At 38.3% G+C, this 12,068-nt stretch overlaps 2 protein-coding genes across 2 annotated transcripts; one reads left to right on the top strand and one right to left on the bottom strand.

Annotated features, from left to right (window-relative positions):
• Window positions 1–757: 757 nt before the first annotated feature.
• LOC121997155 (rho GDP-dissociation inhibitor 1-like) lies at window positions 758–2,626 on the top strand. The gene is made up of 5 exons (XM_042551417.1): window positions 758–1,327; window positions 1,518–1,587; window positions 1,665–1,883; window positions 2,034–2,158; window positions 2,305–2,626. Exons 1-5 carry the CDS (start codon window positions 1,058–1,060, stop codon window positions 2,383–2,385), a joined length of 765 nt encoding a protein of 254 aa, XP_042407351.1. The 5' UTR covers window positions 758–1,057; the 3' UTR covers window positions 2,386–2,626.
• A 114-nt stretch (window positions 2,627–2,740) lies between these two features.
• LOC121997154 (BTB/POZ domain-containing protein At2g04740-like) lies at window positions 2,741–6,522 on the bottom strand. Its single transcript, XM_042551416.1, has 5 exons — window positions 5,991–6,522; window positions 4,037–4,757; window positions 3,919–3,955; window positions 3,707–3,840; window positions 2,741–3,269 (listed from the first exon to the last, which is right to left on the bottom strand). The coding sequence occupies exons 1-5, from the start codon at window positions 6,481–6,483 to the stop codon at window positions 2,939–2,941; spliced, it is 1,716 nt and encodes a 571-aa protein (XP_042407350.1). The 5' UTR covers window positions 6,484–6,522; the 3' UTR covers window positions 2,741–2,938.
• Between the last annotated feature and the right edge of the window lie 5,546 nt (window positions 6,523–12,068).

The raw sequence follows: 12,068 nt of genomic DNA, 5'->3' as shown, positions 1-12,068 counted from the left end.
TTAGTTATATCAGTTTTTGTCAAGAAAACCGTGAGCTATATACATTTTCTTTTAGTTGCCATGATTAAAGATTTTTTTTTTCAAAACGTTTATTTGAGTATCATTAATTTCATAATAAAATATAAATATATAAATCATGAAAAATATTTTATTCTAGAATAGCAATCTACCAGCTGAAAATTAATCTCAAATCTAATAGAGCATTAGACATAGTAAACATGAATGTGAGATAGAAATAGGAAATATATAATTAAAGGTAATTTTTTATAGGTACAATCTATCCCTTTTTTTTTTTCTTTCTCGACGTAAGAGTGTAAAGTTTTTATTTTTATTTATATATATTTTAAGATTTTAAAATTCATTTTTCCACTTAAAATGAATTAAAAGAATTAAACATCCATTGATAATAATAGGCGAGAGTAATTAATATTCCAGTTGTGGCCAACCTTGCCAATTAGATTCTGGTGCATTAAATAAAAAGATTTAGTTTCGCTGGATCGCATTCCACTCTAATAATAATAATAAATAAATAAATAAATAAAATTTTCCTTCTTAACTTAAATAATAGTAGTGGGCCCCAATGCTATTCCTTGGTGTTCTCTCGTATAATTATTTAACCATAACTGGAATTTAATTATGGAAATAAATGAAAATTTATCACACTTTAAATATTATTTTATTTATCTTTTAAACTTAAATTTACATTTACTGAAAAATTTCTTCCGACCAAATAAATCCTCTCCGCTACAGTCTTCTCTCTGTTTCCTTTTCCAGCCCAGAGAAGAAGCGAGGTGCCCCTCACGTTCTCTCCTCCATCTTCCTCCAATTTCAACTGCAGATTTGGAATTTTGAATTTGGCATCTGTTGCTTTCCTTAAGAACCTTTCCATCTCTTCTTTGATTCTTCCTCTCTTTCACTTCAAAATCTGTTTTCTTTGTTTCTTTACTCAACTCTCCTTGTCCTGGCTCTCTTGTTCTTCTCTTTTTGGTTTCTAGCCCTTCCTTTGTGCTCTTGAGCCATCGCTGAGTGTTCTGCTCCGCTTCATATCGTTAATGTCATGTATTCCGCCATCGGAGCACTTCCCTGCTCCAACGCCATGGCTTTGGAGCAGAAGAGCGAGAAATGCGAGAAAAATGGGATCTTGACGGCGACTGAGAACGAAAGGGAGATGACGGAGGGCGAGGTCAAGATGCAACTGAACAAGGCGTCTCTTCGTGACCCAGAGGAGGAAGAAGTAGAAGAAGAAGAAGACGATGATGAGAAAGCTGTTACAGGCGTTGACCTGGGGCCTCAGGTCAGCCTCAAAGATCAGATGGAGAAAGACAAGGTAAAACAAAAAAAAAACCCCATAATTTTCTGTATTTGATTTCTCTACTAAAAAAGGGCAGAAACAGAAGAAGAACTGAAAATGACACTATAAAACAGTATTTCCTTTTGTTCGTTTGATTGTTTTTGGGTAATCTGCTTACGCTTATTTTTCATGCTTTAATAATTTCTTCTAATTTGGTGGTTTGCAGGAGGACGAGAGCCTAAGGAAGTGGAAAGAACAACTCCTAGGAAGTGTGGATTTGAATGCTGTGGGAGGAGGTACTTCAAGTTGAATAATTCTGCAAATGCCCTCCATCTTCGTGCATTGAAAGTTCATTTTCATGGTTTTGTGGTAGAAATTTTAGAGCCAGAAGTAAAGATTTTGAGCCTCTCAATCATCTCCCCGGGGAGGCCTCACATAGTTCTCCCCCTTCTCGCCTCGCCGGATTATCGCGGCGTGTGGTTCACTTTGAAAGAAGGAAGTCACTACAGATTGAAGTTCAACTTCTCTGTCAGTAACAATATCGTCTCCGGTTTGAGATACACCAACACAGTTTGGAAAACCGGAATCAAAGGTGGTTAACCTCTCTGTCTCAAGTCTGAGATTCATTAAACTTGTCGGTTTTGAGCTTCATGAATTTACTCACACTGATCTATTTAAACACGATCCATTCTAAACTTGAAATGAAATGTGATTAGTTGTTCTTTTTATGTGTCCGTTTCAGTGGACAGAACCAAAGAAATGTTGGGCACCTTCAGTCCTCAAGTGGAACCCTACACATACGAGACGCCAGAAGAAATCACTCCTTGCGGAATATTTGCAAGAGGAACATATTCTGCGAGAACTAAAGTAAGTTACAACCACGACAATCATTAAAATCGTCTCTTACTGGGCGGGCCAACTGGTTGACCCGAAGCCCAAGGTCAATGGAAGTCAGTCAAAATATAGACTAGGATTTTCTGATTACTGATGGCATATTTCACCTCTTGTATCAGTTTGTTGATGATGATGGCAAGTGCTACTTGGAGATCAACTACACCTTTGACATTCGCAGAGAATGGCTTCCAATCAGTTGAAATTCTTCATTAGAAATTTGCAAGAATTCAAGAAATAATTAATGAAGAAATATCGTTGAGTGTGTTTCATTTTCTGCGAGTTCCGACCATTTAATGCCGTGTTTAGTCTAAATGGAGTGAGGCTTAATTAGCTGTTTGTTTTCTATTCTGTTGTTTAACTGAAGAACATTTGGCAGTGTTTGTTAGATCATAAGATAAGGTTTATTATTAATAATTATGAACTTTTTGGATTAACGGATTAGTCCTTGTTCAGACAATCTTGTATGAATTACAATATCGCATTTTAATCATATATGTTTTTTGCAATAAAGTACAACAAAAAATAATTAAATATGCCATTGAAAAATTAGAAGCAACAACAACAACAAAAACAAATCGATCTCCTCCTCTTAAATAGTATTTTGTCAATTTAAAAAACAGGGGTGCATATTGGTTTATCTCAATAGATTGACACAACAACAAAATGATCACAAGAATCGTTATTTTCTTTACCAACTATAGATATATAAAACAAGCTACATTTTGAAGACGCATTTTCAGGATGATTATATATCTATTGCATCAGAGTTTCATTGGCCTCTTGTTCTGCAACAGCCATAAGCATTTCAAGTCGCTTGTCAAACAGAGCTGCGCTTTCATCTCGCTTATCCAGCTCGGCTGCTTCGGCCTCCAACCATTTCTCTCGCAAATCATCAAGAAGGTTAGCCTGATCAGACTTTCTTGTGGTGCCTGGAGCACTTGGGCAAGTGGTTCTCAAAGAGGAGTCGCCAGATGGTGGTGGAAGAGTCAAGAGCATAGCGCGGAACTCACGAGTGTTGGCGAATGTCTCAAAATTGCATGCGATAATGTCCAAGCAGTATTCCCTGATCTTGAGAACACCATACCTGAATCACAAAATCAAGCAACTTAAAGAGAATACAAATGCTAAGTATAGTTCATTTCAACTCTCAGTCTAAGCATAAGGCAGCCTAACAAAATTTTCAGCAAACGATTGCATCCCATCTTTTCTCAAGCATCCCTCTTCTTTGGGGATTTGCATCATCCCATTGCTACGCTAAAAATATTATGTTTTGACATACATATGCATTTAAATACCATTTTGCATAACACCCAAAAAATTCTTTTTTTTCCCCAGTAATTATGTTAAACATTTTCATTTGGCTAATCTAACATGTTGTATGTTTTGAAAGTTGAACCTCTCTAAAAAAAAATACAGGCATCCAAGTTTCATACACAGGTACACGCGTTCATTAAATCAACAATCAGGCAGGGAAGTTATGAAACAAAGCAGACAAAAGAGGAATAAAGGAAGATGCATTACATGTCTGATAATACCAGCCAATGGCAAAGATCAGCAGGCAAAGCATGCTCTAGGTGAGGTAGTAGTGCATCCGCAACAGCACGTTTAAGAGGAAATAACAAGTATCTTGAAGCAGCATCAAATATTTCCTCAGCCTGTGTAATTACTCGGAATTAGGAACTGGAAGTAACAAAAACCAGGCCTTCATATTTGTCAACTCATAAACATGCTACCTGATCAGGGTCCAGGTCTTGCAAGGCATCGGTGTACCTAAGTTTAACAAGAAGTATTAGAAACAACAAACAGCATCTAAAAAAAAACTAAGAGATTTATCATAATTTTGTTGCCTACATATACTCAATCATCTTTTCAAAGGCCTCTGTGCTTAAATCATGCTCTTCAAGAAATGGAAGGGTGAAATTTGGCAGCTGGTTGTTCCCTTCAAGAAAATCTGCCATTCGAGACAACCTTGCCCGGAAATATTCTGATCTTGATGCCAGGATTACTTGGTGACACCTGAAAATCCTTCCACCAACTTTTATGCAAACATCAGCTAAGTCATTGCTGTGCTCAGGTGTACTGATAATGTTATCCATACTAGAGTTGGAAAGAGAAGCCAGTAGAATGCGGTGCAGAGCAGAAGGAAGCCTATCTTCCTCTGGGAGTGACAGACCTTGTAAGATGAATTTTTTCTGTGAGTTGTCTACATCCCTTAATGATTTGTACTCAGCATATCTTTGATGAATTAGTTCCTTCTGTAATATGTTTTGCAGTTGATCACACTTGCAAGCTCTGCACGTGTGAACAAGATCCTCCATATCATCAACTGCAACCTCGAGTCTATCTGAGTAGAAGAAATGGATAAGACTGTATAAAGCATGATAAGATAATTTTTGGCTAGAGAATCTCACTTCCTTCCTCTCCTTCCAGTCTGTCTCAAATTTCCTTCTGAAGAATGGTGACCGTGCACTTAATATGAACCTATGAGCTTCAACTGGCTTGCCATCAACATAAAACGTAATATCAGGGGGGAAAGGAAGAGAGTTGGATCCATCGCCCAGTGAAAAGTAACCTATTCATAAAGTGGTAATCCCGTCAGGAATCATTCAAACAGTAAATTTGCGTGACCAGACACACTGTCTAGGGTTCAATAACAATCAGCCATTCTAGATACATTTTATATTGGAGAGTTGATTTAGAAGATGATTGACAATGCATGATTCTCAAAATGCTTGAAATCAGGAATCTTCTATGAGGTAACAACATTATAATTGCCAATCTTAGTAGTCCCCAAAGTCATAGTACTATTATCTTAAAGAATCTTTTGAAGTTTCTCATGTCTTGTATATGGTTTGAGAATGGGTGATCGAGAGAAGAATACATAATAAATATTTCAGAAAATCAATTTGGTATTCATGCAACAATAGATGTCATTTATTTTACAATACAACAAACAACAAAATATTGGAAAAGGATTTGCAAATGATCTCTATTGACTTGAAAAGGTTACAATAGAATCCATACACAATAATTGTGGTGGATTTTAGAGAGAGAAAAAAATATCTAGAAATGCTATACAAGTATATAATTATAGTTCAGATCTACTAAGGATGTAACAGATGTTTTCCATTAGAAAATGCTATGAATTTAATAGCGTTCCATTAAAACAGTAAAAGGGTTATATGATCAGTTAGGCAAGAACAAGTATTATCAAAGAGCAATTAGGTCTAGTTCATGATAAAATCAAAAATGTATGAAAAGATTACATAATCATGTTCAAACATTACCTATAAAGTCTATAGTAGAAGAGCTGAATTGTTTATATCCTTCATATAATTCAATGGATGAATAAAATTCTCTGTAGCCAGCTTTAATAGATGGCACTAGTATGGTTTATTGTTGATGACAATGATATATTAGCTTAAATATTTCTCTTTTATACCTGGTGATGCTTCTCCTAAAAACACATAAAATTAGCTTGTCTATGAACCCTCATACACAACTTAAAATTATATAAACAAATCTCAGTAAGTCCATGGGCATTCACCTACAAACTCAAGAAGTTGGATAACAAGATCTTGGCGAATGTGTCAATGGAGATTCAAATATGTTACAAAATTCTTGGTTACCAATGCACACTGTCAAGTTTACATGTTTCAATCTTGTCGATAAGGAGATTGATGATATGCCCAAAAGAATGTGAACTAAAACCAACAGTGATAAGTAATATTTAGCTTAGTGTCGAATAACTCAGCATTTTTTTAAAAGAAATTTGAAACTTTTAGTCGATAGAATTGCAACTGACCTGCATACCATGCGGCGGCGCCAGCATCAGCTTCGCACTGCTCGATGTAGGCACGAAGATTAGCGGCGCAGGCGAGGAACGTGTCCCGAAGTGCTGCGGGCAACGAAGCGAGAGGCGGAGGTCGGGCCTCGAAGGCCTTGAGGAGGCGCCTCACGCGGAGGTTGAGCGCGGCGTAGTGGCAGCGGTCCCCATCGAAGGTGCGCTCGGAGCAGATGGCGCCGGCCTCGAGAAGCATGCGAGCCGCCTCGACGTGACCGGCGAGGCACGCATAGTAGAGCGCGACTGAGTCCCAGGCGTCCCGGGCGTTCACGTTCACGCCGGAGTCGAGGAGGTAGCGGAGGCGGTCGAGGTCGCCGGCTCGCGCTGCCTCGAATAGGTCGCCAACTGGGACCTTCTTGAGGGGGACAAAGGGGTGGAGGTCCTCCGGGTCGAGGTCGAGCTCGCCGAGCTCCGCCTCCAATTCCCACCGAGAGCGGTTCGAGGTCTCGGCCATGGCGAAATTATTGCGCCCCAAACATGAAGCGAGGGGTTCTTGATGTTTTCTCTATTGAACCCAGTCTAGGCCCAAACTTAAATCGTTCTGACTTCTGAGAACAATGTTGGGCCCAATTAGAGGACATGGGTTTTTATATTAATTTTTTACTATCATTTAGTTAATTTTAACAACAATAAATTTAGCAAAAATGAATTAGACATGATAAAGCAACCCTACAATAGTATATGATCTCATCTAAAGACGTCCCCTCGGATGGGTATAGTGGCTAGCGCATGAGGTGTTGCCACAATGATGTCTGGGGTTCGAATCTCGGCAAAGCCGAGGTAAATACCTTCCTTATGTGCTAGTTACTATTCTAAAGGCTAGTAGCTGCTCGTGATTTACCTTCTTCGTGTTAGCCTTGGGACGGACTGGCGGGGGGCGCTGGGGGCGAGCGTATTTGCCTTTTTGCCATAATGATCTCGTCTAAAGACGGTGAATTGTGGACCACTAGTGAACTGCCACGAAACTTGATCGAGAATAAGACTTCAGTCGAAGAATTTTGGGAATTCCTTGCAAACACTAGCAAAAGGAGGAGGGAAAATCATCAACAAACGAGTCAAGGGGTCTCTGACACAGTTATTCCGATGATCAAATTAAAAAATGACATCAGCAAAGTAGTCTAAATGGAAGAAAGTATGAGAAGGTGTGAGCGTGTATGCGCACGTGTGTCTATATCAGCAGAGAAAAACCCGCTTTTATAATGCTTTTTATAATCCTCGTATTTATGCTCTCTTTACTCGGATAAATGGATTAAGGAAGGAAAGGAATCATTGAAAGAAAGAAAAAATCCTTTAGGGAATGGAAGAGAAAAAAAAATGGAAGGGGAGAGAAAAAAAAAGGAAGAGATAGGAAGACCCATCTCTCCCTCGCCCCAAAATCCTTTCCTTAAAATATCGATCTTCGATCCATAGAAGTAGCCAATCCACCCTTGCAACTGGAAGCAGAAGTATCAACCTCATCTACTTCTTCTTCGTGAAGAAGCCTCCTTAGTTTTGATGGGAAGCAATTCAGATTTCTGAATATAAATCTATGTTTTGCCTTGTTCATCTTCTTAAGATGAGCCCTCATTGAACACAGTGATTCAAAAAACCTTTTTGCTTGTATTTTCCTTTGTTTTGTTTTTTTGTTCATGATTTGATTTGAGGTTGAGGGAAAAAGGAGAATGACTGCACTACAACACCTGCTAGGGAAGCAACACGATAAGTAAAAGGAGGACAAATAGGCGGTAGTAACTTTTCAAATCGGATTCCAGTTTCCTGTTCGAATCCAAACCCTTGGTGAGAAAAATTAGTGTGCTACTGAATCGAGCGGGGGTGAGGAATGAGATATTCTTGTCGTAAGAGGAGGGCCGTCAGCGACTCTTGAGGTTGAGGACAGGAGGGAGTGAGGTTGAGGACAGGAACATGAGGTTGAGGACAGGGATGCAAGAGACTCGACGAGAACGCATTCCGCCCGATTTTGGGTGGATAAAAAGTTGTTTACAAATCGATCAGTGGATGATTTTGTAAATCCATCCGTAGATTATTTCATAACAAGTAAACTAGGGAAAGGATAAATAATCCATCCCTCCTTAGGAAATAAATAGCGAAAAGTTGTCCATGGGAAAAAAATTCCTCGGTTTTTAAATTCATCGGTCCAAGTAAACTGACCATTAATGAGGCATCATCTTGTTGTCAGACAATCTGTCTCATTGTCATGCTTATATCATATTTAGTAGTCACATCGTAAGTATGAGGAGGGTATATTGTGTATCTGTACACAAATATGATCTTCTAACTTTTTGACAAACTCATGTGCTATATTAAAAGAGAAATGGACTCTCGGGCCGAAATATCCATTGGGCTGCTAGTTGGGGAATGGACTCTCCTTGGCACAGCTACTCCAATGATCAAATCAGAAAATGACAGGAGCAAAGTAATCTAAATGGAAGAAACGTATGAGGTGTGAGCGTGTATATGCACGTATACTTATATCAGCCGAGAATGACTTCCTTTTATAATGTTTTTCATAATCCCCGCATTAAAAAAAAGAAGAAAAAAAAAGATTATACTTCAATTTTTACTTGATTCGGAGCATAACCGATTCCTACTCCAAGAACCCACAACCCGTTGGATTGTATCAATGAGTTAATTCACTATCAATCTTTTGATTACAATGATATGATAAAATATACAATTAAGTACAATATTAAACTATAATGACAAGTCAAAGGATTTGAAAACAGAGTTTTCTTGTCAGAGTAGACTTTAGCATAGAAGTAGTAGAACTTGCATGATCTAAAGCATTAGCAATGAATGAAGCAATGAGTGTCTCGCTGGCTTGAACCTCGAGGGCATTCTTTATAGGAAATGTTTCGTCGACAGATAAATCGTTCCATCGACTAATCCTATCCATCGACTGATCATATCCGTTGACTAATCATCCTATCTGTCGATTGATCCTTGTTCCTTTCTTGTTTGCTCTAATCTGATCCGCCTGATGATAGAAATCATGTTGTTTTGTCGACTGATCAAAGTTATCCATTAACTGAACCCCACGCCTTTCCTTGTTTGATATGATTTGATATGTCTGATCCTGTAAATCATGTTGTTCCATCGATTGATCCAAGTTATTTACCGATGGAATCACGCTTTCCTTTTTGCTGGATCTTGCTGATTTGCTTGATCTTAACATGCCTGATCCAACGATTGATCAGTTTTATCCGTCGACTAAACATTTTCACGTATCTGTCAACGGAACCATCCTATCTATCGATGGAACCACTCAGTTCCTGTAAAACAGTATTAACATAGATATAATATTTATTCTGCAAAATAGAGTTGACATAATAGATAATAATGATGCTTGAGTATGATAGTAATGATTGTCTTAATCTCAACTTAGAAACCTCTTGATTTCTTCAGTTGGATCAGTGTCTAAGGTTTGTCCCTACTGGGGCACGACCTCACTACACTTACTCTAGAAGCTTACCTTGGTTATCATATGTGAAACTTTCATTCTTGATGTTCGATCTTTGACCCACCAGGCCTTACCTCGCCTTAATGTCTGGTTTACACTAACCCATCGAGTCATCTTGCCAGATGTCAAATCCTTTTGATCTATTTGAACTTTCTATAGTCCGATCCTCCCTGAAATGCACCTAATTATTATTATTATTATTATTATTATTTAAAATATGCGGAAGTCCCAAGTCATAATTATACTTACAACCACAACATACTCTTGATTTAACTAAGATACTTAAATAATTCTTAAAACCATTAACTAATAGCAACATTAGGTACTGGTCATATAGTTTTAAAATTTATTCTTCAAAGGAAACATTTAACTAATGTGAAAACTAAATTGGAAGGTCTTCGAATTATACTGTCATTATCCTGAGCTTGCTCACCTTTCAATGCCTCCTGCCTCATTTGTCTCATTACCTAAAATAGTTAAAATTTGTAAGTCAAGAGACTCAGCACATTCAAACCATACTATGCATTAATTAGTTCCTATATTCATGTGTCCAAAAGGGAAAACCTATCTAACTAAATCTTTATTCATAGTGGAGCATTTTCCTTGTATTTGCATACTAAAGTATAAATGTAAATATATTGCATGCAAGGACATACACATGAATGTGAACATAAAAGCATAGACATGAGCATAAACATATATAAACATAAACGTAAATAAAAGCATAAGAGCATAGGTATGGGCATAAGCATTCATAGACATAAACATACACATATACATAAGCATGAATATGAGCCTTGATGGTTTGACGCGTTCTCCGGGCATAAGTCCCTAGATCATACCACCATCCTATACATGATGTTAACTAATTTCTTAGGTAAGCTTCCCGGGCTTGTTCGGGACATATCTTACCTATCCCCTTGCTTCTACCATAATTGGTAGGGATCCAAGCCTTGGAACTGATACACTTACCTATATATACTTTAACTGATTCTATTATAGTATAAGCTCCCTGGGCTCGCCCGGGACATATCTTACCCATAGTGTGAGCTACTCGGGAGGGGATCCTTGGATCGACTCTCGAAGCTCCCTAGACAAAAGGCACCTGCACCTGAACCTTGGAACAAGAATGATACATGGTACCCGGATCTTGGCTTGGTAAGTTCCCCGGGGTATAGGATTTTCCCGGATCAACACTTTGGGAAGTTTCCTAGGCTTTCCTGAAACATATCCTCCCCATACATATATAACTAATTCTACGATAAACTTCCCGGGCATGGGTCATCGGAACATATCTTATCCATACATATATAACTAATTCTACGATAAACTTCCCGGGCATGGGTCATCGGAACATATCTTACCGATACATATATAACTGTTGGAACAATTATGCTCTAGACATTGCTCATTATTGATGTTTGGTTAAATAAGTTTAAGTTAGACATTATTTGTGATCTAACATAATTATTGAGTACGCAGATATGAAGAAAAGACCAAGTATGAAGATTGGACAAGAAAAGTCCTGGAGGAGCGACCTCTTGGCAAAAGGAGACTTAGTATGACAAAGCCAAAGATAGCACTTGAAGGCAATCGCAAGAATGAGGAATCGTGGAGATGAAAGCATCCTAAGAGCGTAAGACTGATGGAAGATGCTTGGAGGCATAAAGTCTGAGCTAAGGAGATAATTTAAGTATGTAAATGTGATGTAAAACTCAAGCTGTAAAACTGCTGTGATTCTCAAAACTATCAGATACTAGTCGACTAGTACCCACACCAGTCGATTGGTACCCACACCAATCGACTGGTACCAGGAAAACAAAACATACAGAAAGGGACAGCGGAATTGCAACTACGTACTAGTCGACTGGTACCTGACCGTTGCAGTATGACAGCAGAAAATCTTACAAAATCTTAAGTGTCGTTGAAGCGCATCAGTCGACTAATGTGCACATCAGTCGACTGATGTCGGGAAAAACTATAAAAGCAATTCTTGGAGCTGTAAGAAAGATAGAACTACTGTGCTAACAAAAGTGCTCTAAAGGGACTCTCGAGCTGCCAGATTTTTAGTCTCCTCCTTCAAAGCTCAGCTCTCATTTTGTAAAAGGAAGAGACAATCGTGTAAAGATTTCTCCACCTTCGCTCTTGTTTCGAAAAGGAGAAAGTCTTAGTGAAGTTTGATCGTGTGGGTGTGTGCCTTGGATTAGTCACCTCAAGGAGGTAGAGACTAAGTAAATCAAGGAGTTAACATTGTTCTCTTTGTTTTTCATTATTTCTATTCTACTCTATTTGCTTCCACTAACAAGTTGTAGGTGAAAAGTAAAGAAAGGTTATTCACCCCCTCTAGCCAAACACAAAGGTCCTATCAATTGGTATTAGAATGAGGTTCGCATATATCGGAAGAACTCACCGTCAACCGAAGCATCAAGATGACATTTCAAGAGGGATATAGTACCGCTAGACCACCTTTCTTTTATGGAAACGATTTCACATATTGGAAAGGTAGAATGGAATATTACTTAATGAATGATATTGAAAATTGGTTTAGTATTGTAGATGGATTTGAGAAGCCAAAAGATGGG

This window comes from Zingiber officinale, chromosome 6A (assembly GCF_018446385.1).
Source record: "Zingiber officinale cultivar Zhangliang chromosome 6A, Zo_v1.1, whole genome shotgun sequence".
Taxonomy (NCBI): Eukaryota; Viridiplantae; Streptophyta; class Magnoliopsida; order Zingiberales; family Zingiberaceae; genus Zingiber; species Zingiber officinale.
Note: the sequence above shows the minus strand (reverse complement) of the source record. Positions and strands in the feature narration are given on the sequence as shown.